The 27,759-nt window shown below is 40.5% G+C and overlaps 1 protein-coding gene across 4 annotated transcripts in view; it reads left to right on the top strand.

Moving 5' to 3' along the window:
- Window positions 1-18,941: 18,941 nt before the first annotated feature.
- zgc:110158 (single-stranded DNA-binding protein 3) overlaps window positions 18,942-27,759 on the top strand; it is a 51,843-nt gene continuing 43,025 nt past the window's right edge. For all 4 annotated transcript variants that reach the window (XM_054741731.2, XM_015969711.3, XM_015969710.3 and 1 more), the window contains exon 1: window positions 18,942-19,190. In XM_054741731.2, coding sequence (XP_054597706.1) covers window positions 19,135-19,190 — 56 coding nt within the window. In that variant the 5' untranslated portion in view covers window positions 18,942-19,134. The remainder of the gene's footprint in view (window positions 19,191-27,759) is intronic.

The following is a 27,759-nucleotide window of genomic DNA, read 5'->3' as shown; positions in this document are numbered from 1 at the left end:
TTCCAGGAGTCCAAGATGTGTCCAACTGGGTCTGTACCGGCAGGACATTCGGAAGTCCCTTCTCCCGTTCTCATTGTTGAAAAAAATGTTATCAATCGCGTTGAGAGACCAGCTGATGAGATCCATTTAAATGTATTTCATTTTCCAGTTTCCAGAAAAAAGCAGAAGCAGCCATGCACCCAGCGCACAGAGACAGACAAAGGCCTTGAGGATAAGATATGGAGGAGAGGAGGGAAAAAAGCATCTGCACCCGCCAAGAGCCGGAAGAAGAAAAAAAAACATATAAAGCACTAGACAATCAATCTCCATCATACATCAGTGACCTGATTGTTCCATGCGTTCCTAACCGAGCACTTCGCTCTCAGACTGCAGGTTTACTGGTGGTTCCCAGAATATCAAAAAATAGGATGTGAGGCAGATCTTTTAGTTATCAGGCCCCTCTCTTGTGGAACCAACTCCCGGCTTCAGTCCGTGAGGCAGACACCTTGTCTACTTTTAAGACTAGGCTTAAAATGTTTTTATTTGATAGGGCCTATGGTTAAAATCTGATGTTAGCCTAGATCTGGACAAGTGGGGGAGTAGAGGGAGGTGGAATGTGTAGTCGGTAAAGACGACTCTCCCTTGCCCTGCCTCCAACATGCCTTCATCTAAAAGGCTAGGTTTTCCAGAGTTATCTCAATAGTTATGCTGCTATAGTCTTAGTCTGCTGGAGGATACACTGACCACTTTCCACACTCTACTACTTTCTTCTGCAATCTGCTCTTTAACTGTACTATTTCCTGCAATTTCAGCTGTTAACTTTATTTTTTCTCTAAGCGTTTTTCTCCCCAGAAGAAGCTACAATGACGTTCTGCTGAGCTGTGGTGGCCTCATGGAGGGGGCCATCGTCTTGGACACTGTTGCTAACCATTTATTCATCCTCCCTCTCCTGAGAATAACACTTTACTTTCCTTGACATTGAATGTGCTACTACTAGTTTAATTATAGATTCACTAGGATAAATACAGTTCAAGTTTCAAGTTTATTTATATAGCGCCAAATCACGACAAGAGTCGTCTCAAGGCACTTCACATAATAAACATTCCAATTCAGGTCACTTCATTAAGCCAATCAGAAATAATGTTTCCAGTAAAGTTTATCTCTCACCACATAGAATATTTACTAAGAAATCACAATGTAACCATGGAAACACTACTTGGTGTGTGTGTGTGTGTGTGTGTGTGTGTGTGTGTGTGTGTGTGTGTGTGTGTGTGTGTGTGTGCGTGCGTGTGTGCGTGAGTGCGTGCGTGCGTGTGTGTGTGTGTGTTTGTGTGTGTGTGTGTGTGTGTGTGTGTGTGTGTGTGTGCGTAAGTGCATGTGTGCGTGAGTGCGTGTGTGTGTGTTTGTGTGTGTGTGTGTGTGTGTGTGTGTGTGTGTGTGTGTCTGCTCTGTCTTCTTGATCCCTGGTGAGTCGTCGTGGATGGCTGCTTATACAGGATCCTCTGGAGGTTTCTTACTGTTAAAAGGGAGTTTTCCTCACCACTGCCGCTGCATGCTTGCTTAGTATGAGGATTGCTGTAAAGTCACAGACACTAGTCAGTGACTCGATGCAATTTGCTGGATTACTTATATAGGAAACGTTTTTCTGATTGGCTTAATGAATTGACCTGTATTGGAATGTTTATTATGTGAAGTGCCTTGAGACGACGCTTGTCGTGATTTGGCGCTATATATATATATATATATATATATATATATATATATATATATATATATATATAAAGAAATTATTATTATTTTCATCTCATAATAGTATGATTGCTTTTTGAATTTACATTATATTCTAACCCTTATTGCTCCAAATGAATGGAGAAAACGTCCACCATGACTCACTGGGGATCGAGAAAACAGAGCAATTACACGCACACAACAACTCTGCACATACAGACAAACCCACACAAACCCCAACGCACATCAACACACACACACACACACACACACACACACACATAACGTATATAACAAGTAGTGTTTGTACAGCCGTTTTCACAAAACAAAACATTTGCCGCAATGCTGAAACGGCATCAGGGAGCCAAAGGTTTTTTTTTTACTTGGTTAGACCGTGGCGGTAATTTTGTGCAATCCCTCACAGTCCCCGAGCAGACTCTGGTGATCTGACCTCCAGCTCTAATGGAGAAAAGCTCCAGGAGCTCCACTTTATCATCTCAGCTGATTCTGTTTACAAAAGCAAAACTTACGGCCTGTTTTTACTTTCATTTTCAAAATAGTTGCTAGCCAGAGCTCGGCAGTGACTTCCCACATGATCATGACACCTCCCTCTGTTGCACCAAGACGCATGTAAAACAGGTTACCGCAATATTACTGCTAGCAAGGTGGAACGAATGCCGCAAAATGTGTGCATCGTCATGCCGTCGTGGCGCATTTGCAAGACACACTGTTGCAGTAATATTACACTGATTTGCCGGCACTGTGTGTCTTGTAAAAGGGCTTATGGTTACATTGTGAATTCTTAATAGATATTCTATTTAGTAAGAGATGAACTTTATTGTCTTTATCTTAGTGAATCTATAATTAATCCAACAGGTAAACTAGTAGTAGCACATTCAATGTCAAAGAATGTTATTTTCAGGAGAGGGAGAATATTAAGTGGTTAGAAGTATTCAAACCGATGACCCCCTCCATGAGGCCACCACAGCTCAGCAGAACACCATTGAAGCTTATTCTGGGGAGAAAAACAGAGAAAAAATAAAGTTCACATCTGAAATAACTGGAAATAATGCAATTAGAGAGTAGTGGTAGAAGAAAGTAGCAGTGTGGAATGTGGTCACTGTCCTCCAGCAGTCTAAGCCTATAGCAGCATAACTACAGAGATAACTCTGGATAACCTCGCCTTTTAGATGGAGGCATGTTGGAGGCAGGGCAAGGCAGAGCCCTCTATTAGTTCTAACTTGAAACAAAATAACTGCTAATGGTTGAATCAAACTTTTGCCCAAATGTTAAACATTCATTAAAATATCACCAAGGAATGTTATTTGATGTCAGTCTGAACTCAGATCATAAATCTGTAACTTGTTTGATTTTTAGTAACGCTGCTTTCAGCTGGCTCGCTTTGTGCTGTTTTTATCACATAAATTCACATCAGCAAGTTTCTGCACATTAATCAAAGGCTGGTCCAGCAGTTTGCCACAATTAATAACTGACATCTCCACATTTAGATCTTATTAAAAACCCAAATGTTGAAACACAACAATTCCCCTTAACAACTGAGTAGAATTAAGTAATTTTGCTGTAGCCAGTTTAAAGAAATAGGGGTTGTATCATAGGGACTGACGAGCTAGCGGCTAGTTCGCATGCAATCAAGTCCACTAGTAAACAAGTACACAAGTGTACCACTGCCATAAAAGTAAAATAAATAAATTACAAATGTTATTTTAAAAACACTTACTCCACTGCATGTTTACATTTCATGATTATTTTTTGCAATAGTTTAGCAATAGATTACATTATATTAAGAAAAACAGTCAGAACTGACCCCTAAAAGCTACACTTTTGAGCTTCTGGTGCTTTTTGAAAGAATTTAATGTAAATAACCATCAAATAAATAACTGATCGAGGTTTTAAAGTTTATGAAACAACATTCAGATGAACCAGAATTTAGGAGCCATGAGGTGATTAAAGACAACTCCAATCCACTTTGATCTTGAGCGTGATTAGCTGTTAGCTCATCGATCAATGTAAATTCCATTTTTAACATTTACACAGAACAAAACACTTCAAATTCACCGTTAAATGCAATGAAAGCTTTTGTGAAAGTCACAGAGCTATAATACAGATCTGTCACACCGTCTGGGTCAGAGCTGTATCAGCGAGGAGGTCATTTCGACCCGACATCAGAATGTGATGAAACACGAATTCGGACACTTCTGCTGCCACCAGTGAAAACACGTCTATCTCCTATAACTTCACATGTTTCCTTACAGATTTCTTCTGTTTTTGCTTATTTTGGTCACACTTCAAATGGTAAATGGCCCGCATTTTATATAGTTACTTGTAGAGTCCTGGAACTCCCCAAGGCGCTTTACAACACATTCATTCCCCCATTTACACAAACATTCACACCCTGGTGGTGATGAGCTACGTTATAGCTACAGCTGCCCTGGGGCACCCTGACAGAGGTGAGATTTACTTCAATACTTCAGATTTTATCATCAGACAAGGAATTATTACAAAATGCAGCTTTCAAATGTCGTTTTCTTTCATTTAGGGGGAAGAACATCCAAACTAACCAGGCTTTAAGTGGAAAGAGTAACCGAGCCCTGAACTTAATAAATAGTTGTGGCTAAAATGCAATCCGGTCAAAGGTCAGACATTTTCCCAATGAGTTTCTGCTAGAGAGTATAATTCATGTTTCCATCCAGGGAAACTCCACCTGCCAAAAATGAAGCCAGCGCAGAAGTGGCGAAAAGTGCAGTCCCCCCCTCATCCAATAGGGGCTGGATCCAGAAAGGAGCAAGTTCACAGCAGAAAAAACATGCTTGGACACGATTAGAAAGAAAAACATTTTAGGTCAAGTTTACAGTTATGATAACTAAGAGATGGGGGTGTGGATGTTTTTATAACTCTTAAGATGTAATCAAAGGTTGGAATTATACAATTCAATTCAAAAATACTTCATTAATCCCAGAGGGACATTATGAACACTTGTGGGTGTGTTCTTTTGATTGACAGGTAGCAGATGAGCTGTCAGCGCTAGCACTAGCAGCTTGCTGCCCTGCTGGCTCCAGGGAAGGCTTCAGCATTGCATTAAATTGTTACAACCAATGAATGGGTGTAAATCTGTCCCCACCCTCACAGCCCCGCTCTCAGCTCCATTTTTGTATTTTCCAGGAGTGACGACACATGTGACGTGGCCATAATGGCGATGGGGACTGCTCACTGAGCTTCAATTCAACTCTTCAGAAATCTACGGGTGATGGTGCGGAGGGTTTGTTCATCTTATTTGTACAGTCAATGGTTTCCATCAATTACAGCAAGTGGTCCTTAAGCAGCAAAGCAGCCCCAGACCATCACACTACCACCACCATATTTGACTGCTAATATGATGTTGTTTTCCTGAAATGCAGGATAAATTTTACACCAGATGGAACAGAACACACCTTCCTGAAAGTCCACAGATTATTTCGTCAAAATAAGTTTTCTTTTGTGGGAAATGTGAGATGGTCATTGTGTTGTTTTTGGAAAGCCAAGCTTTGGCTTTTGGAACTCTCCCATGGAACACATTTTTTAGTCTCATTCTTAATTAATCATGACATCTCAATCCTAACCTAAGGAGTCCTGCAGATATTTACATGTTCTTTTGTTCTTGAATTTCTTCAGAATTGGGCATGGTGTGTTGCTTTTTTAGATCTTTTAGGCTACTTCATGTTTCCAGAAAGGTTCTGTCAAGCCTTGGTGTAGCAGGTGGGACTGAACTCAGCTTTCCAATTAATGTGGTTAATCACTAGATTCATGATTTAACGAGGACAATTACATTTTCCATCAGACCAGGTGGTTTTAGATGGCTTTTTCCACATTTAAAAAATGTATTTTGCAGGTTGTTTTTGTCAGACAATGAAACTAATTTGCTAATCTGAAACACTTAACAGGTGAGTTGATGTTTCAAAACTTTCGAAATTATGGCAGCTGTCCTGTGGTGGGGTACTTCACCCAGGATACATTCATGTGACCCTGTTCAGGATTTAGTTCTTTGTAGATTTTACCTCTAAATTACAAAAAACGCTTTTTTGTTATTAAAGAAAATCCACAGCAGAAGGAAGGAAATGATTTCAAAGTGCTGGAAGGAGTCCTGCATCTTTCTAAGAAGCCAGCGAGCTTTGATAGAGAGATTCCAACAAACACTGACTGATTGGCACCGCAAAGGATGCCATTCATTTAAAAATGAACATGTGAATGAACTGCTTCTGAGGGAAATCTGGAGTGATGAAAAATACAGGTTTGGTATGATTGAGCTCAAACCTGTTTGGGGAGGATGCGTGTGTGTGTGTGTGTGTGTGTGTGTGTGTGTGTGTGTGTGTGTGTGTGTGTGTGTGTGTGTGTGTGTGTGTGTGTGTGTGTGTGTGTGTGTGTGTGTGTGTGTGTGTGTGTGTGTGTGTGTGTGCTTGCGTGTGTGTGTGTGTGTACACTTATCCTTGATAGGGTAGGGGCTTCGTTTGGGTAATTACAGCTTTGCTATGTAAATAAGCCTGTCATAGAGGGGAGAGACACACCCACCTTTTTTTCAGACCCAATTAACCTAACTCCCCTGGAATTTACATACCTAACAATCTCTATAAACACATATGTATGAGGAAAATATCCATGAAACATTACTTTTTGCTGATTTTTGCCTATCATTGAAGCAGAAATGGTGAATTTTTTTAACTTCTCCAGAGCCAGTCTGAGGCATCAGGCAGCATGAAGTTAGTGTGAGAACATCTGAGGGCACTAGTGTGTGTTCGATCCCGGTTGAGTGAAGAGACTACAGCTAGCCAGGTGATATCTGTATGCATAAGGCATCACCCGGGGCTAACTGGCTGCTGGAGCTCTGGTGAGCAACATCTATCATCTCAGGCCGCTGATGAGTGTCTGTCCTGAATGGATCTTTGGCGTAGTGAGGAGGGGGAGGAAGAGAGAGCACAAAATGACTCATGGTGGAAGGAGAAACAGTGGGGGGAGAAGGGAGGAGGCAAGGTGGGAAAGCTGAGGGGAGGGGGAAGAGGAGGAGGAAAAACAAGAATGCAGAAGATAAAGATGGAGAGGGAAGCTGGGAGAAAATGTGGAGAAGCTGAGAATATTTAATGAGACTGCATGAGAATAGCAATGGAAATGCATGAGAGAAAAGAGGTAGAAGAGTCAAGATGCAGAAGAAAAAGAAGGAACAGAAATATAGATGTCAGGAAAAGGAGATGGAGAACAGAAATGGTGAAGGAATCAAGACAGGAGATGGAGGTGGAGGATGTGGGTGAATGAGGAGGTGGAAAAGCAGGACTGAAAGTTGGTTAGAGGAGAGGACAACCTAGGCAAGGAGACCAAAAGGTGGTGGACAGAAGGATGGATGTGATGGAGATAAGAGTTTATTCACTAAATGGTAAATAAACTCATAGTGTAAAAGATATTAGTCAAGTTTTACTAAACAAACTAAACTAGTTTGATATAGATCTGCGTTTGTTTGCAGTCCAGATCAGAACACCCCACACCTCTTCAAACATTTCACCTCACTGTCTCACTTTTGCTTTTATTGCTTGTTCAGGTTTATGCACTCATTTTAAGCTTTGGACACAACAGTTAAAACAAAAAACACTTCTCAGCATGCATATAGATCTTATTTTTATATCAATTTATTTGATTTTTGTCCTCTTATTTTATTTCTAGCCTGTTTGGTTTGGTTTAGGGTTAACTTCTACTAAGTCACGGGTCTGAATGACGTAAAATCAGTTTGACTGTATGGTTTAACTAGCTATAGATTATTCATAAAACCATCCCACGCCAGTGTGCAGATCTTCGAACCTTTTGTGTTGAAGGCCCTCGTGAGATCCAGAGGGTCAAGAGGTTGGTATGGGCAAACTGCTGATGGACCTCTGGGTAGTTCAGCTCCGAGTACGACCCGTCTGCTTTGAGATACCTTCCAGGTGACAGCAGGAAGCATCTGACACCACTTGCAAGCATTTCAGAGACGTGTTGAGTTTGAATCAAAAGAGAGGATGGTTTCAAATGCTTGCTCACCCAGTCGGCCGAACCAGGAGGCGAAGGAGAACCGCAAGTTCAGGACGTAAACTCTATTTTTATTAGCTCCTGTTTACAAATTTAGACAAATCAGAATCTGACAAGTTTTAAAGGGCGTTACCTAAAATACCTCAGGAAATCCCTCCTTCACTCAGATACTTAGAGAGGTTATTCTTAGTGTAAAGTAAAAATGTTAAACAGATTATGTGAAGCACAAATGTTTTAACCATTAATGATAATATGGTGACATTACTGTGTTCATACAGATAGATTAACGTTACATTCATCAATTACTGATCTGGTGTAATTTAAGATCTGAAGTGAGACATTATAGGAAAAATATTCATTTCAACCAATCATTCATAAATGTAAAGTATAGGACACATTATTCAAACATTTTGGATTTTAAAAAAATAGTTCATTCAACAAAATATGATTATATGACATTTTAACCCTTTGATGCATGAATTATGAAATCTTCAACCATGATTGTTTTAACATTTTTTCTCATTCATCTTTAGGTGTGAATGAAACAAATGTCAACAAATATTTTTTTGTAACACTTAATGTACAAATAATTTTTTACATGTCCACGTCAGTGGACAGCGTGCATTCTGAACATGAAATATGTTGGCTTGACTTACTGAAGTCCAAATGGAGGGGCTCAAATGCAATAACGTCTTCAACAGCTGTGCTTTATAGCAAAAATAAATAAATAAATAAAAACTATTTTGAGTACCTGTCCACTGTAGTGACCATTATGCATCAAAGTCATTTATGGGATGGGGAATACAAACTTTGTTCAAAGAGGATAGATAAGTCCTGCATCTTGCAGCCTTGAGGACTAATGATGTATGCAGGATTAGTTAACCCTCCCACTGTCCTAATGGGTGTGACCCCGTGAGGAAAGTTGACCATTGAGCAGGGTTGATGGTTTATCCCTTGGGTCCACATGGCAGGGGTGAGGAGTGAGCACCACCTCACCCCTGCCACATGGATCTCAAGGGATAAACCATCAATTCTGCTCAATGGTCAACTTTCCTCGCAGGGTCACCCATAAAGACAGTGCGAGGGTTAAGAATGTTGGCTCAAGTTCATTTCTTCATATCGATGCTAGTGTCAGGTTGACCTGTATGAAGAAGTTTGGCCTGTAAGTTAAAAGTTAACTTCTGGTCATTTTTGATGAAAAACATGGCCATTTGGTACACTACATGGCTTTTTAAAGTTAGAATCATTCTACGGTCAATAAAATATTTTGGAAGTTGCCTTACTATTCCAATTCACTACAGAGTATTGTACTCATCTGCTTTTATACCTCACAACAGCAGTGTAGCTGACATCATATGGAATCGGAAACATCTCAGCCAATAGAGAAGGCTTAATCTAATTCATTGTTATGCAGAGAGTTGACAGTTTAAAGTTAAACATTTAAAATTTAAATAAGATGCAAATAATAAAGAGTGAAGCGTGATGTTACGTGCCCATACCCCCACTTCTCAGCCCCTGGCTGAAGGACAAGAACCTCCTCGTATACCACCCTTGTGTTTATCGGTTAGTTTTCAATAAACAGAGCTAAATAGCGGCGAAATAAAATTGATCAGTATGGTTAACACATGTAGAGCTGTAGGCTGCACAAGTAGAGGAAAGAAGGACAGTAAAGTTATATTTTACAGGTTTTCAGCTGATAAAGGATGCTGAAGGCAGTGGTTAATGGACAATTTTAGTGGATAAACCACCCACATTGTGGCACACAGTCTCGAGACAGAAGAAAAAAGTAAAATATCTGCCCCACATGTCCAGAAACAAACAAGTTATTGTAATATATGACATATTTTCTTTTATTATATAATTATGCACTAGTGTGGGGGGGACGAGCCAAGGAAAACCCTCCGACCAAGCAGATCAAGCAGCAGGGGAGAACTATGCTGCAGATTAATTCTGAGAAATAAGCGTGTGTGAAAATGACAGCATTGATGTTGTGTGCAGTCCTGTATGACCCGCGGTAACAGTGGTGGTGCCAGGGGGCGCTATAGCTACCCCTGGATTAGTCATTGCACCCCCATAGCACCCCCAAGTAAATATTAGATTTTTTTTTTTTACAATTTAATTTTAATTTAACGTGTGGATGTGATGATATTCAACATACAAAACAAAAATAATCAGTAAATTATCATATAGATGGTAAAAACTTAAACCAAAAGAGGAAATTGATGTTAACCTTTGACCTCATTTTACACCTGCGAACGAGTGACAGATAGAGCTAGTGGTAAAATGGATCCATTTTTGTTGCCCAAATTTCCATGGGTTCAGTCAGAAACGAATGAATCTTTGGAAGTGATCTCAGACCCACAAAAACCTATGGCTCTGGATTAAGAGAGTCAACCCTCAACCGCCGCAGCAGTCGAGGGTTTTGCCACTGGAAATGCTAACACTAACGTTAGCTAACTTTGCAACACTATAGATGGTTTTCTGTGTGGCTGTATGTGTTTATGATTTCATGGAAAAGTCAGCGATTGTTCATATGTTTATGATGTATATCAATGATTGTTTCAGGTGTTGTTGAGGTTTTGTGCACGCTGCACGCATGTGTATCTGCTAGTGTTGAAGGTGTTTTAGAGAATAATAGGTACACATGACCACTTCCTTCATGGCACCCTCAATAAAAAGACTAGCTCCTTCATAGCACCTGCATAAAAAAATTTCTGGAGCCGCCACTGTGCGGTAACAGTCTTGTTACAATAATTATACAAAATGTGTTGTATAATTGGAGCGGGATGCCACTAATATCGTTCGTTTGTGTATCTGTTTATGTTGCTCATCAAATAAACAGAGCATCCTTTAATCTCCAAAGACGAGCAGTGTTCCAGTGATTGCTCAGCATTAACCCACAAAAGGTAGAAGAGATCCGGTTCCACCTTCACTGGTTTAGCTGTGTAAAGTCCAAACGCCCGGTTCTGAGGACTGTTGTCCCCACAGCTTATAACATATTTCAAACAGATCTGGAAGCTTTGTACTAAACACCGTTGGCTTTGAGATGTTTATTTTTTTGTTTTTCTGCACAAAGATGTGTTGGAGGAGTTAAAGCAGTGCTATCTAAATCTAAAGGTTTTATTTTGTTAGCTTAAATCATGCAGATACAGCTGTGGATAAACGGAGTTCTTGCCCTCCAGCTTGTGTGGATGTGTGCATTTATTCAGATGTAAACAATAACGTTCAGTGGGTCTATAGTTATAAATAAGTCTTAAACCAACGACTGCACCATAAAGTTGTCAGTCTCACCGGACCATCGCACTTCCTCATTTATCTAGGTCCTCCATTCATTACGCATTTGTGCATTTTGCAACAGAGCGCCATTGGTGTGGGAAGTTCTCTGCTCAATAGTGTCAGAGAAGAAGAAACAGCTAGCCACTACCACTTCAACTTAAAGACAAACTAACAAATTCCTCCCCAAAAAACGTTGTTTGAAGAAGCAGGAAACTGTCATAATTCAGCCAGGGGTTGTCACCTTTAAATCAGCCGATGGATATTCTCTGAAGAAAGCTAACTGAGGCAGAATCTTTGACATCAGAAAACTTTATTAAAGAGCTCGCATAAGTACAGGTTTGATGCTTGAGGAACCAGGAGGTATTCAGCCAAAAGAAAATCCCCTGAACACCAAAAAACACTCTTTTTATTTACTTCAGGGAACACATTTGCACTTCCATGAAAGGATGGGATAGAATCTCCTCAGATTGGATGGACCAACACATACCTTCATTATATTAACTTTAGATACCTGACCACCATCTTCTATATAGGGCAAACTACCTGCACACAAAGAAAGGTTTATATAGGCCATAGTGGATCATCTGACCATAGGGATGTGTAATGGTGAAATTATGGCGATACGATATGCATCACGATACAGGGGAGGCGATAAAATATATCACGATATATTGCAAAACATTCAGTCAGACAATATTAGCAATTTTTAGACTAAACTGATTATAGGAAAAGTCAATAACATGTGTAACATGAGGTATCTAAACCATAATAAAGTCATTTGAATTTCAGTGGTGGAAACAAAACCCATTGCACACTGCTGCCAACTAGTGGTCGGCATTTGAATTGCACCAAAAAAAGAAATGTTTGCATGTAAATTCTTCCAAAAATCAGATACATAACTTTTGAATATCAATATAATTTTGCAGGAAAAAAATACACGATATACTGTGATATAGATACGTTTGATACACGGCTTTTGAATATCAATGTAAACAGAAAAAATATCATGATAAATTGCCATTTTGCATCACTATTCCATTTAGGACTGAAGTGGGCTTTCAAAGCCTTAATGGCATCCTCCTCAGTAACTTGATCTGGTAGTACGTAAAACAGTCGTTTTCCCTCAGTCATCCCCCAACGCGGCAATCACCAACAAGTAATATTGGAACATTTTCTCCCACGTTTCCAGCAGGCTGCTTGGCTCTACTGGACGTGGCAGAAACAGGGGCGTGCATGACATAGCAGCAAAAGACATGTCATTGTCATGTAAAACCTTGTTGATGTAGAACTTTGTTAACATAGTCCTTTTATCTTCTTCATCAATTTGTAATGTTTTATAGTTGCAAGGAGCTGGCACTTTACTTTATAATCTAAACTTTATTACAGTAGAGAGGACAGTCACATGTAAGCATCCAGCATCCATCTTGTTTATTCTTCTTCTCTGTTTCATCTCTCTGTATGATGGTGTATACTGACCCCTAGTGGTTACAGAACATAACAAGTAGGTACAGAAGATGTTTGCAGGTTAGGTTCTCAATAGCACCAACTGAGTTATGCTGACCAAATCCACACTGAACCACCCAGTGGAATTGAGGTAAAAACAGTCTACCTTTAAGTGGTTCGCAGTCGCACACATCAAAAGATTTTTGCTGATTGTTGCTTTGAGCTCTGCTCTGTATCACGTCTTCATCTTCTGCTTATTCCACAGAGTTGGGTTGTGGGGGCAGGAGCTTCAGCAAAGAAGCGCAGTTGTCTCTCTCCACAGCCTCCTTAACCAGCTCCTCCAAGGGATTGCTAAGGCATTCCCAGACCAACAGCGACACAACGTACATCCAGGGTATCCTCGCTCTATGTCTCGGTAAACAAATTTAGGATACTCAACAATGTTAGTGGGAGAAGAGTCGACAGGTGAGGGGTTCTATGCTAAATTCCTGAAATGTGATGTCACAATCAGGGACATTTTGAAACACCTTGTTTTAGGCATATAGAGGTTTTTTTACTTATGTTTGGAATGTATAAAGAGGCAGTAGAGACCCATATATAGTAGCCAGGCAGTAGCAAAAGATTTTAATCTGTAGGTCGGTCTAGTCACACTACATTGTTATCTCCGCAGGTCTACCATTGGTCCAAACAATTTTGTGTCTTGCCAATCACAGTGCAATGGAGAAAAACTACAAAAAAGGCATTGGCTCAGGAATTGTGCTCGTTTGAAACATATTTGGCATCAACTTTGAATGATTTAAACTTGAGCCTTCCTTTGAGACACGAGAAGATAGAGCCACTTAAGTCATGTATTTGGAAAAAGGGTGTATTTTCTTCTCCTTTGACAGTCAATGGTGGACTTCCCCACAGACCGACATCCGTAGCAGAGTGAGTGTTTCACATGATTTGTTTCTTCAATTGCTCCTAGCACTGTCCAATAACGTACGGAGACAGTTTGAAAGACAACCATAGATGCCACCCCTCGACTGGGTGGTTTCAATGGCTCGTGGCTAGTCTGTATATTTCCACATCTAGGATGGCTTGCCAGGCTAAAATGGCAAGGCAAAAAGTTGTAAAAATTCATGTCTTCATTATAGGCCCCCTTTTACGTGGTTAAATGTTTTAATGGAGATTTGTGACAACATACAGTATATATATATATACTGTATCGGAAGGTTGCTGGTTCGAGTCCCGCTCAGTCTGTCGCTGTCGTTGTGTCCTTGGGCAAGACACTTAACCCACGTTGCCTGCTGGTGGTGGTCGGAGGGACCGGTGGCGCCAGTGCTCGGCAGCCTCGCCTCTGTCAGTGCGCCCCAGGGCAGCTGTGGCTACATCGTAGTTCATCACCACCAGTGTGTGAATGTGTGTGTGAATGGGTGAATGACTGATTGTGTTGTAAAGCGCCTTGGGGGGTTCTAGGACTCTATAAGGCGCTATATCAAATACAGGCCATTTACCATTTACCATTTATATATATATATATATATATATATATATATATATATATATATATATATATATATATATATATATATATATACATATATATGAATGAATAGAGCCAATCCCTGTTGCCGCTGGAAATGCTAACACTAACGTTAGCTAACCTTGCAACACTATACATGGTTTTGTGTGTGGCTGTATGTGTTTATGATTTAATGGAAAAGTCAGCGATTGTTCATATGTTTATGATGTAAATTAATGATTGTTTCCAACACATTCTCACTCCCAGCGAGTCAAAAACAAACGCTTGGTCAGCCACCCTCCACGTCAGACACCTGACGCCAAAAGTGCCCTTTTTCGTTACTCATGTGCGAAAAGGGGTTTTACCCTTATTTGACTGCAGATCCCAATGCAGCGTAAAACTGACATGATGGGACATCCGCTACCGTTGCATCCCAATGCAGCGTAAAACTGATGCGATGGGATGTCCGCAGCCAGGGTACCAAACAAGCTCATTGTACCTCACCCTAACCTTATCCTCTTGTTATTTAACCTTCCCCTCACCCCTATCCTAACTTAACCATCTTGCTAGCGAACACGTTAGTGATGTGTCGATCGCTCCAAAAGCCGGCTCTATGAAGTGAATGGCGGGAGCCGCCTCGTCATTGGTCGAGTTTGGACCGAGCCAACGCGAGGGGGAGGTTTCAACTACCACGGTGGAGGTTAAAAGTAGAGGGTATTTGTAACCTCCCCTCGCCAGATTGTATGTTCTAACCTTCCCCTTGGGCGGCAAACACGAAAATTCACAGTCAGAATTAGTGATGGGAATTCCGGCTCTTTTTAGAGAGCCGGTTCTTTTGGCTCAGCTCACCAAAAAGAGCCGGCTCTTTTGGCTCCCAAGTGGCTCCTCAGATTTTCTGTTGCGTAGAGTACATTTATAACCAAAATAATTTAAAACTATATGTAAAATGATTTACTAATGTAAACAAATGCAATATATCAAAAATTTATCATTTATATGGATTTAATAACTGAACACTTTAAGAAATCTCCACTTTCCGACTGCTGGCGCTCATTTTCTCACGTCTTCGTCACACTCTCCTCTCTCTCTCTCGCTCGCCTTTTTCCTCCTCCTCATTCCCTCTCGTCTCCCTCCACCCACATGTGCTCTGCAGTGTGTCTGAGTCTGATCCTCCCTCTTCCCCGCCCCTACTGCTCTGAGTGTGGACAGTCTGGACACGCAGTTACACATGTTGACCAATCGCCTGTAGCGTTCACCAAAGCAAGAGGGGAGGGGGGAGGGGAGGGGACGGCTCCCAATGACGAGCCGGCTCACGTCGTTCACTTCAAAGAGCCGGTTCTTAGAGCCGGCTCGTTAGCGACGACACATCACTAGTCAGAATGCATGGGAAACAAACGCTTGATCACAGTGAGAGTAACGTTTTAGGTAGCAAGAGGGTTAAGGTTAGGATGAGGGTGAGGGGAAGGTTATAAATAGTGAAACGTTAAGGTTTAGGTGCGGTTAAATGAGCTGGTTCGGTGCCGCATCGGTTAAATGAGGGTTAAGGTTAGGATGAGGGAGAGGGGAAGGTTATAAATAGTGAAACATTAAGGTTTAGGTGCGGTTAAATGAACTGGTTTGGTGCCGCATCAGCGGACATCTCATCACGTCAGTTTTACGCTGCACTGGGATCTGCAGTTACGAAAGGGAAAACCCACTTTTCGCACATAAGTAACAAAAAAGGGCACTTTTGGCATCAGGGGTCTGACCAAGCGTTTGTTTTTGACGTGCTGGGAGTGAGAATGTGTTGTTGTTTCAGGTGTTGCTGAGGTTTTGTGCACGCATGTGTATCTGCAAGTGTTGAAGGTGTTTTAGAGAACAATAGGTACACATGACCACTTCCTTCATAGCATGCTCAATAAAATAAATAAATAAATAAATATATATATATATATATATATATATATATATATATATATACATATATGTGTGTAAGTGTGTGTGAACCTGAACTGTGTTATAGAAGTACACTAAATACAAAAATAAAATTTGTGTTTAATAAAATAAAGGGACCATAAATGGAAAAGACTCCCTTTTGCTGTTCATTTGCTCCGTGCAGATAAAAGGAAGAGTTGGATGTTGTTCCATAGAATCACTGGGTTTTTGGATCAATACTGGAGCTATGATACGACACTGACAGAGTTTGTGGTCCACATCCTGTTAGATGCCTGTACTATCACTTTCCTTCTCTTTGTTTCAGTATCTGCACTAATAATGTCTGTATTTGATGATGATCAAAGGTTCATAAAACCAGATAATTTGCATATTTTACATACAAGTCAGGGAAACATAATCAAATGAAATATTTTACAAAATATTTTAAAATGCATTTTAAAAATACTCTAAAAAATAATGTAGGCATCCTTTTAAAGAAGGTGTTCTGCAAGGGTGTGCAAAAAATACCAGTAAAATATTTTGAAATTTATACAAAACATTTTATGAAAATGGGCTGGTGAACAGTGCAGTAGTTTAACGTGATTTTTGGAATAGACAAATTAAACCCTGGCTCATTATTCCAATGAGAATAGGGCAGATTCAATTATTTACAAATATAAACATGGTTCTTGTGTTTTTATTATATTTACATATGATAGCTTATATTTGGTCTATTTAGGGATCTTTTAAATGTAAAGGTAGGTGAAAGTATGAATAACAATGAAAAAATAAAACGCTGTGGCTGCAAACAATGTTTTGGCAGGAAGTAGGTGCAAAAGTGGAAAGATTGTGATTATTAATAAATGTTACTGTGGTCATATATTTTTGTGTTTTCAAATGCAATTAAAAACCAAACACATTAGCTTTAATTCAAATTATAAAATGATTGAACTTCAAGATAGTCTATGATTTATTGCAACTCTGTTCTGGATATGAGGGAATTTCTATACAATTTTGTTTGTTTTTTACGTTTAACAATTTATCACTTATCCCTGTTGCATCATTCAGTGTATTCGTGTTTCTATATGTTACATAAACCCGTGAAGAAGGGAAGATTTTAGTCCAATGAAATGATGCTCTTTACCACTTTTCTTTGTGTGTTTGCTGTCCTTTCTTTGCTCCTCTATTCTTTTATAAAATCTCTGCTCATCAGAGCAGGTGTTTGTGTCCTCATGTAAAAAAGGAGGCCTTAGCGCACATACAGGAACACGTTCTCTTCCTCTGTCGCTCTCTCACATACGCAGAAATACATGTTCAAGCACACACACAAACTGGCACATACACACATGCATGCAGGCACGCACACACACAACCTGACGTGCATGGACACAAACACGCACGCAGTCATCTGTGCCCTTCCCACAGCTCGTAGCACAAAAACAGAACACACTGCCTGTCCCTGCCTTACACACATATATACACACACATGTGTGCACACAAACTCTGCAAAATGCTCTCTACACTCTCTTAAAGGGACATGCCGCAGGATTATACTTCACCATCAGGAGCCACCATCGGCCCTGGACATGAATATGTTCATGAGCTGCTTCAGTGTTTAGAACATACATCATTAATGGATTATATCTACAAAAGTAAAGTATTATTCATAGGAATTGTTGAGATGACGTCTCCTAATATCGCATTATGCACACCAAACTCTGGTCATTAGATTATTAGCTTGCATGATTAGACTCATATTAATATATTTGAATGATCATAAAATCAAATTGGTCAGAAATTGTGCACTGAAAAAGAATAAATGTGTTGTTAAATGTTGGCTCAGTTTGGTTATTTAACCTCATAAGGGCTTGTGTTCACACATTTGGCGTCTTGCATTATAACATTTTATTCTGTGGAACTTGAACCCATTATTATTCACAGAGATGATGTTTCCATGTTTAACTGAAAGAAAGTATTAAATGTCAGATTTCTAAAACATTTTTGAAAATAATTGTTGTGCTAATAAATGTTTTGATACAATACTTTTAGTGGTATGTTTTTTTTCCATTAGGTCTTTTTTAGCAAGGTAAAATTAAAGGTTGCATAGTGTTAAATAGTGAGACTTTCACAATCCAAATCAGATTAAGCTGTAATGCTTTTGAACCACAAAGAAAATCAAACATAGGAGATTTTATTAAATATTAACAAGTCAACAAGGATGTTTATTCTGTTTCTACTTACCCGGAGGTGTAAAAAACCTCCTCCTTCACTTTTAGAGCAGACCTTACAATTAAATTAGAAACACAAAGGGAGGATGGTGGTTTAATCTACTGGAAAAGTATATAAAACATTAAAAAAAACTATACAAAGTTACCCAAATTACTGAGTAATATGCAATTAAAATATAGTAACTTTTATTGAAATAACTGAGAGCCCACAACACAAAAAATATTAAAATAAGCTCTGTTTGGAGCTTTGATTGTCAACTAGACCTAGTTTGTGAACAATTTATCACATAAATGACAAAAAAATAAATAAAATGAAATAAAATTATATATGGCCTCCTATTTGTGGTTAGATAACGGAGTTAGGTAATGTAATAGTACCAATCAGTCTGCATGAGGTACAAGCAGTGAGACCTTTCCTTTTTTGTCTTGTTGAAGATAAGGTTATGCATTATTAGTATAAAGGGGTCACTGTAAGAAAGGTTTCTTTGATTGACTTCACTTTTCGGATACAAAGATGCAACAACAGGGATAAATGACAACAAATAATACATATTTGTTGCAATTAAGTATGTTAAAATTTAGGAATAATATTCATAATTGCATTATTCAATAACTAATTTTTTTTAGGGAAGAAGAATGCAACATAAGGCCTGAACTTGAAGGTCTCCTAAAGAAACATGAACTTGAGCGAAGTTTGCAAAACATGGAGACACTGTCTCTTTAAGAAGCCCCCACCGTCCCATAACGGGGGGAGTGTGACCGGAATCCAGGAACAGCGATTGAAAAAAAAAAACTCCACCACTGGACAGTTTCAAGTTCCCCCCGACTGAAACCCTGCCTGATTTGTGGGCAATGTTGGGGATGTAGAAAAAAAGGAAACCGGAGCAAAGAGAGGAGAGCGCAGGAGAGAGACAGGGAGGCAACACTAACTGGGTAGCTATGGAGATAGTAGGTTTTCCTGGTTGCTTTCTTTGACAGGTGTCGAGTGGGATAAAACAAAGTATCACAACAGCTTCCAAGATGTACGGAAAGGGCAAAGGAGCTGTGGTCCCCTCCGATAGCCAAGCAAGAGAAAAGTGAGTAAATTATCGCAGTGTCACTACAGAATAACTCCAGTGATGTGAAGCAGTTCAACCTCTCTAAGAGTTAGCTTCTCAATGTTACCATCAACACACCGAGCACCTAGAAGTGCAGCCGTGGTAGTTTATGGGTTGTGTTAACCACTTTGTGTCTTCTTTTGCATCCTCCAACTTACCAGGCATGGCTGCTGAGTTAGCCAAAGCAGCTACTACTAGCACAGCTAGTCTCACTCTTCTGCTCCTTAAAGTTGCAGCACCTTTGGAGGGTTTTCTGGGGTTTATTTACGTGCTGCTGCGAGGAGCATTGGTGGGGATCCTACATGTGGAACACTGCTTTGTGGCTGGCTCTGATGTGTGCGTGTTGTGGAGCTTTATCAGCCGGTAAAAATAGGATGCAGCTGTTTGAAGGGGCTTTGTTGCAAACGGAGGTGTTCCCGTGGATCTTTGCGGGCTGTCGCGTCCACGCCGCGCTCCGTAACTTTTGCGGCTCCTTTGTCTTGCAGCAGCACGTCGCTCCTCTCCTGTCTGCCTGTTGTTCGCTCTGGAGAGACGTGCCACACGGCTCCCAGACCGAGCTGAAATATTCATTTCCACAAACATCCGTGCATCTGGGGAGGGGAGCCGCACGCGCGCGCTTCTCCTCGAGCGAGCTCAGTCCGTGTTGAACTTTCTTCTCATTCTGCGTGTTTACATTGTTCAGCGGCTCAAACGACGAGTCTGACAGCCTAACCTAAATGTTTGCGTCCAGATCAACAGGCGCACACGCCCCTCTGTTACCTCATTTACTCCTTTATTCCATAAATGTTCTGCTTTCCGTCTCAGTCCTCATCCCTCACTCCGGTGCTAAATTATTGAGACGGACCGAAGCAGCTGCTCTCAGCTTTGCGTCAGAGTTGAGAGACAGAGGAGAAAGGAGAGGAGAGGGGGATATGGTGGGCAGACTCATCCATGTTTAAAGAAGGGGTTTTGTCAGGAGCCTCAGGCAGGATGTCAGGTGTACTGATGGGAAATTTCCCTCCCAGTGGATGGATGTGAAGCCCCCCCACATCTGAGAATGAGGTCAAAGGGCACCAACATGGTATGAAGAGAGCTAAACTTTTTTCACTCAAACTTGTTAACCTTGCTTTCTCATACTTATATGTCATGTCGTGTTCTTCTGAAAGCGAATCTCTCTTCTTCAAACTTCTTTTCAATGAGCTGGCCTTTTAATAATGCAGCGGGCTAGGTGCATGCACGAGCAGCCCCTTTAGCAACCACACACACACAAAAAATAACACACATCACCACACATAAAAATTTCATTGAAGGCCTCATGAGAGTTGGGAGGGGTGGGGGCATCTGCAGTATGATCCTCCTATCATAAAGAGCCGAGTCTTTAAACATTTCCTGAAACTCTACTTTTAAGGATGTGCATGTATTGGACAAGCCTGTAATCCTGCTGGGAGACCGGCATTGAGATTTTGCTGTTTCCTAAAGCTTCCCGTGAGCCTTCACCAGAAATTCCTGAAATCAGTTTATACCTAGAGGTGTTTAAGTGAGATTGGTGGGCTGTAAAAGTTGCAGGCATAGAAACGTTCAGCGTTGGGTAATGTCTGGGTGTGCCGTGTAGGTGACTGCTGCGTGTGTGGGCCATGCTGACCTGCGAGTGGCGGTGACTTACACTCTACACCAGCGGTCAAAGAGAGCTTTGTGACCTACAAATTGCTGGAAACCTCAGAAAGTGGTCAGATTCCCTTGGCTAAAGTGGTCAAGTGTTTGTGTGTCTCAGCAGAAGTGGAGTCTTTAGGCTCCTGAGCTCATTGGCCATTTGCACAGCGGACATACTGACCCACTTGTCTGTGCCGGATTACGTGATTCAAGCCTCTTCTTTGTTGGATTTATCATCATTGTTTAAGGATTGGTGACTTTAAAGGCTGTTGTTAATCAGTTTTCAGGGAAGTTAAGAAGCCAAGTTCTGTTTTTATCTTCATTTTGGTTCATCTACACGTAAGTCTCTTATGTTTGGTGATTATGTGCAATAAAGAAACACTCGTAGCTATTTATTACCCGCTCAACCACATGGCCCAATGTATGTATAGTGCATTTACTTCTAGAGGCCGACCGATATGGGATTTTTGTAAGGCCGATACCGATTTTTTGAAAGAATTTTGTTGCAGATGGCCGATATCTAAAGTAGATTATTATGGCTGATATAAATACGTTTTAGCAGCATATTGATTGTGAAAGACAACTGACCACTTACTGTGTGCTATAAATGAAATCAGACGTCAATAAATCTCGTAATATTTATTGAACTTCAAATACAAAACAAACTAAAAACATTTAAAAAGATGCAGTGTGTTGGCATCCTTCCGGTCCTTTCTTCAGTCTAGTAGTGGCGACAGTTGGCTACACAGGTGCCTGATTCATTTATTTACTTTATCGGCTTTTTACAATAATTTTGGCCGATATAGAAAAAATTTAATACATCAGTTAGCCTCTATTTACTTCGACAAAACACTAAAACTAACTGATGTTAAACCTGAGCTCACCCATTTTACATAAGTCACAAATATGTTTGTGTAGATCCTCAGTCATCACCCCCTGGATGACTGAGGATCTAAAAGGTTTAGTTGGAAACTTAAAAAGCTTCTTGGATGAGAGATGAAATGTCTTCAAAGAAAACAAGAAAAGTCTAGTTGTTTCCAACAAAAACCTTCAATATAAGTCACAAATACTCTGTTTTTACATTAATATATTCTACTGGATGCATGAGCAGGCGCATAATGCATGACGTAAAATATGCATTTTACCTGTGAGCTCAGTGGTGTGTCCCTTCACGCTGGGGAAACGGCAGTGAAAACACTTCATGCAGCTAGTCTCGCTAGGTCACGAAATCACTGGAGAAGATCAAACGTGATTTCGGCAGTTGGGGCAAGAAGAAAGATGGCAGGAAAAAGGTCTGTGATGTATTTTCTATTCGGTTCACCTTTGACATGGAGGTTTCACGGGTAATGAAGTACCCCTTTTTTTGTTTTGTTTTACTTGTTAAACCACTGATAATCTGTACGTGACTTTTATTTTGAAAATTTACAGATGATGTACACTGCTCCTATGCTTGACTTCCTGTCTGGCTCGATCTGAACTGCTGAGACTGATGCATTTTGGAACCGTAAAGCATAAAACACAGACTCAAAGCATAAATTTAGCAGAGTGATGCACCACTTTGAGAAGCGTCCAGAACGCTTTGCTGCGGCTGGTGGAAATGCACCCATCCACTATAACAGTGGCAAACTGCTGTGCGCTACGCTTCATGGATGTTAGGCGACACTTACGCGTCCAGTAGAAAGGGCCAGTTAGACTCAACCCTATTACACAAAAAATTAATTAAAAAAAACTTCAAAATTTTCATTTCTTTTTTCCCTAAATTCTAGTTTTAAAAGAGTCCAATTAAACTGTAAAATAACAAACATTCCCTCTATAGTTGAGCTTTTAGCTTCTCTAAATTGGAGTGACCTGGACGACATTTAAATGACGCTAATATAATTTTGGGAGGATGTTTACTCATTCAGACCTTTTTTGTTTATTTTTATTGTTGGACATTTTTAATAAACAAGTCTGGACAAGTCTTTAATTAACTCAGTGTTGTTGTTATCTCAGTTCTTCTTTATGCTGATGAGACTTATTCAGATCAACACATTTTCTTGTGGCGATGATCACTCGTGAGCCAACAAAACTTGCTGAGAACTTGTTCCCTGAAAATTCCACATTAAAGACACTGTGCTGCCATAGATTTTGTGTTTAGCGTTACGTTTCTGAATTACCTGCAGCGGACCTCTTCACCTCAACTCACATTCGTAAAACATTGCAGTGGTCTCTCTTTATTATAACTTAAAGTGTGGAAAAACACAGATCGTTTTGGAATTCTCAAAATTCTCAAAATTCTCAAATGTCCGCGTAATCTTAAATTTCACAACTTTCCACATTCTGCAGTAAATTAAAATTTTTAATGTTTAGTGGAAGTTATGGGGTAATTCCTTTAGTTTACTGTTTTAAAACAAAAAGTTGAATCAAAAAGTTGTTAATAAGCTAGTTTAAATTTGATATCCACCCATAATATTACACGGTCTGCAGACTCCGGTTCTAAAAATACAACATGGTGACTTCACTTTTGAACAACTGATGTAAGTGTGGAAAGTTTGTCTTGTTTAAACTGATGTTGGAGACAATTTTGATTATCAGTGGAGTTTCCATTATAATAACATTATAGTAAACATTTTTTTCCACAATAATAAAGCCTGTCAACATGTTTCCTGAGGTTCTCAATTTTTATGTGATTTTTAAACTAGAGGCCGACCGATATATAATTTTTTTTTGTTTATATATCGGGCTGAGCTATTCAATTTTTTCAATATCGGCCGAAATTATTTTTGAAAGCTAATTTAAATAAATAAATAAATCAGGCAGCTGTGTGGCCAACTGCCACCACCACTAGACTGAATAAAGGACCCCAACACAGTTTTTTTAATGTTTTGAGTTTGTTTTATATTTGAAGTTCAATAAATATTAAGATATTTATTGACTTATTTAATTCATATAGCACAGTGAATGTTCAGTTGTCTTTCACAATCAATGTGCTGCTAAAACGTAAATATATCGGCCTAATAATCCGCTTTAGATATCGGCCATCGGCAACAACATTATTTAAAAATCAATATCTGCCTTATCAGTCGGCCTCTATAAGTTAGCATTTTCTCACTTTTCTCGGTGTGATCGATCATCACAACACGTTTTTGTGTTTTTTTTTTTTCCATTCCAGCCACTTTCATCTATAGGCTTCAGGGTCAGATTGGCATGCATATGGAACTTAACAATCTAATTTTTATCGCGGTCCAGTCAGTTTTTATTAAAGGTACACACAATAATGTTGCGTACTGTGCTGCTTCACTGTTTCTTAGCAGTTATGTCATGTGTTCCACTTCTTGCAAAGTATTGTTACAATTCAAGAATGATTCCAAGGGAAATGTGTGTGTTTGTTGACAAATTGCCTCCCTGACTGGTCAGTAAAAGAAGTATCAGTCTCAACATAGATACCGTAAATCCTCTAATACAGGCCCGGGCCTGTATTTGACTCAAGCTCATCAAGCTCCAGGCCTTTATTGGAAGGAGGGCCAGTATTAGAGGCAGGCCTCTATTTCTATTTGAGCAAAATGAACTGATGGTTCGCTGGAGTTTTTGACAATTAAAATTGCGCCCACATTTTCAAAGTTAAACACATTTCTTTTAACAACAGTAGTTCCTGCTTCAGCCCTCTACCCCCTCCCCCTGCGCAGCGCCGCAAACTCACTGATGCGCCTGCAGCCTCTTGGAGTTCCTGCTGCTCTAAACATTAAAATAATTATTTCATTTTCTGTTCCTCACTTCTGATTACCTTCAATGGTGTCTGTTTGTTGCAACAGCAGGTACAAAAACTAACTTGTTTTTATTTGACTATTTTTCTGTCCTGCCTGTTTATTATCTTCCTGCATCTCCTCTCAGTCCTAAAGAAAAACTGCTACCTGGGTTCATATATATTCACCTCATGAGTTACCTTTGAACTGCAGTTCTAAAAGATCTACCGACCGCAAAAACAGCGGAGCGCTCGCTGTTTGACAGCCGTATCAGTGATCAGTGCGTCGGAGGACAAGGTGATGCGCGCAGCGTCCCGCTCCACAGCATGCAGCGAAACACATCAGGCGCAAATAAAAGACAGAAAACATTAAAGGAAATGAACTGACATGAACGATCGCGTGTTAAATTAGTTTTTGAGGTGGCGACACCTGATTGTTACTGTGGCCGTGCTCAGGAGGCAGATCTACCGACCGCGAAAACAGCTGAGCGCTCCCTGCTGTGATCTGTGCGTCGGAGGACAAGTTGATGCGCCCCGCTCCACAGCAGCGATACACATCAGGCGCAAATAAAAGACAGAAAACATTAAAGGAAATGAACCGACATGAACGATCGCGTGTCAGTACCTACGGTCTGGCACTTGAGTTTTACCCCCAAAAAGAGAATGTGATCATACGATAATTCAATAGGGAGCGTGGTTTCACAGACGCGGAAGTGATAGCGTTGGTGCTCTAGGAAACCCCCGAGCGTTCGAGCGTCAACGAAGTGACACGGAAATGCCGGGCTTTCCAGAAGTAAGTAAGATAACTTACTATGAGCTGATAGTTCGTTGGATTGATCGGTAGGTTGGAAACTCTGATCGTGAATCTGAAGAAACGATGACTGAGTGGTGAGCTGGAAAGGCGACTTCCGTTTATAGCCGCGGTTTGTGACGTAGGTGCGACGTGAAGGGAATCCCCGCGAGGGGCATGCTGGGAGTCCCTACTTCGCGGATTTTCACCTATAGCGGCCAGGTCTGGAACGCATCTACCGCGGAGGGATTGCTGTAGTTCATACACCCCCTACTGCTGCTCCCCAGAGTGTTCTGCAGCATAATCAGCACGTTCTCTTTGAACTTGATAGTGTAATGACCTGGCTGGGGTAGTAAGCCAGGTGCATTCTGGGTATTGTGTTATATGTGTTTCCTATCATTCTGCTAGTTCCTATGTGCTGATTTGCTGTTGTGTGAGTGTTATGTAAGCCACAGGGAAGGTGATGTGTGTTCTGTGGAGCAGGTTGAATTAGCATGGTTAACTGACACCGTGACTCTGTGTGGTAGGAGCGTGATAGAGGATCGTGTCTGTAGCGTTTCAAAGCGTTGAAGAAAAGGCCTAAAAAAGGTCTGCGTGAACTTCTACTGCCTCCTGCTGGTTGATTTGGGGACTATAACCCTGCCGCTGGGACGCTCGTACTTGCTTGTAACGACATGCCATCCGGCCACAATAAGAGACCGGCCATTATTTACCTCCACTGACTCAGACACCGGCCAGAATTGGAGACCCGGCCTTTAATTGAATACCGCCCTGTATTAGAGGATTTACGGTAGATAGAAACCTCAAATAGAGATAAATGGTAGAACATCCAATAAAGCAAAAATGGACAAAGCTCTTCCTTAGGAATTACTTTAATCTCTGGGGTATAACATCTGGGATGAAGCTGGTGTTTACTGTAAACCGGTTCAAACCGGAGACAGCTTGTTTCCAACACCCAATCTGCAATGGTCTTCAAAACCACTGTCATTTGTAAGAAGAGCTTTTACTTACTTGCACGTACAAAAATCATGAAAAGCTGAACACCACCCTGTAGTCCTAATAATATAAGGCTAAGAAGACCGATCTTGTGACAGAACCATGGTTTAAAGTTGGCCCAGCAGCCTAAACATCAGCGTTGCTCTCTAAAGGTCGAGGTATCATCGTGTAGGAATTACTGGCTCCATGCTACAGACACTGTTTGCCTATTCATATCTTCTGCAGACTACATTTGCATACTAACAATGCATTTGCATACCATTGGTAGTAAGAACAGGTCAGGCGCGGGTTATATCTGTTGTATCACACTACAGCAGTTGTCATTTCTCTTCTCTTCATAGCAGAAATGGGTAAACATGAACAAAGATTAGCCTCACCTTACCACACCCCAGATGGGCATTTACAGGAAGCCCTTTTATTTGTCTGTGATATTCCACGGTATAGAATACACCTCAGTAGCATGGATTTAATGGTTGTATTTGTGATTATTAGACACAAGTAAGTAGGGCTGCTCGATTATGGCAAAAACAATAATCACGATTTTTGTGACTGAAATTGAGATCTCGATTATTTAGGACGATTTTTCAATTTATGTTGATTTTATTTGTTTTTATTCAGTCATAAAATTGCTCAGGGCACAATCAGGACAAAAATAAATAAGAAACAAGATGATCACTAAAATAACTCCTGATTCCCAGTATAAAAAGACCAATATACTTACAGCTCATAGTTTATGACCCAAGGGCTATAGACCTTGGTTTAACTCATTTAAGTCTAACCAGTACAGACCCAAATACCAATATCTTGCAAATACTGACAGCAAGAATTATACAGTGGCATTTATAACAAATAAATGCAAATAAATTGATGTTCAAAAAATGTTGCATAATATTTATTTAGTCGTGTCAAGTTGCTGTAGGAGAGTGCACTAGCACCGTGTCCTCAGAGAGATTAGTTTAGTTATCAGCGTGAGGAACCTATTTCTACCTTATTTGTAAATGATTTATTTACAAGTCCATCAGTTAATGTAATAATTGTCCCAACCACAGCTGCACCCCCCACCCCCCAACCTGGTCTCACAGCAATCGGGGGCAAGCTGCACGTGTGTTTAGCACGCCGCACGCGCACATTACGCCGTTTTTAGTGGCTCAGGAGTCCGCAAGTGCGGTGTGTGTGTCACTCACTCTGGTTAATCCAACAGGGAGCCAGCTCCGAGAGCTGTTTCTTTAGCGACTGACACATCACTACATCATTCCCTTTCCTAATGTTGTGAAGAACGGTCCGGAGCACAGGCGGAGTGTTTAGCTAACCTGCAGGAAATGTCGACGACAGTTATCCAGAAAGTAGCTAAGGGTTACCAGAGATGTTTCTGAGGTGTTCGCTAGGTACTTTTAAGATTTAAAAAGTTAAGA

The sequence above is a fragment of the Nothobranchius furzeri genome, chromosome 18, assembly GCF_043380555.1.
Source record: "Nothobranchius furzeri strain GRZ-AD chromosome 18, NfurGRZ-RIMD1, whole genome shotgun sequence".
Classification (NCBI taxonomy): Eukaryota; Metazoa; Chordata; class Actinopteri; order Cyprinodontiformes; family Nothobranchiidae; genus Nothobranchius; species Nothobranchius furzeri.
Note: the sequence above shows the minus strand (reverse complement) of the source record. Positions and strands in the feature narration are given on the sequence as shown.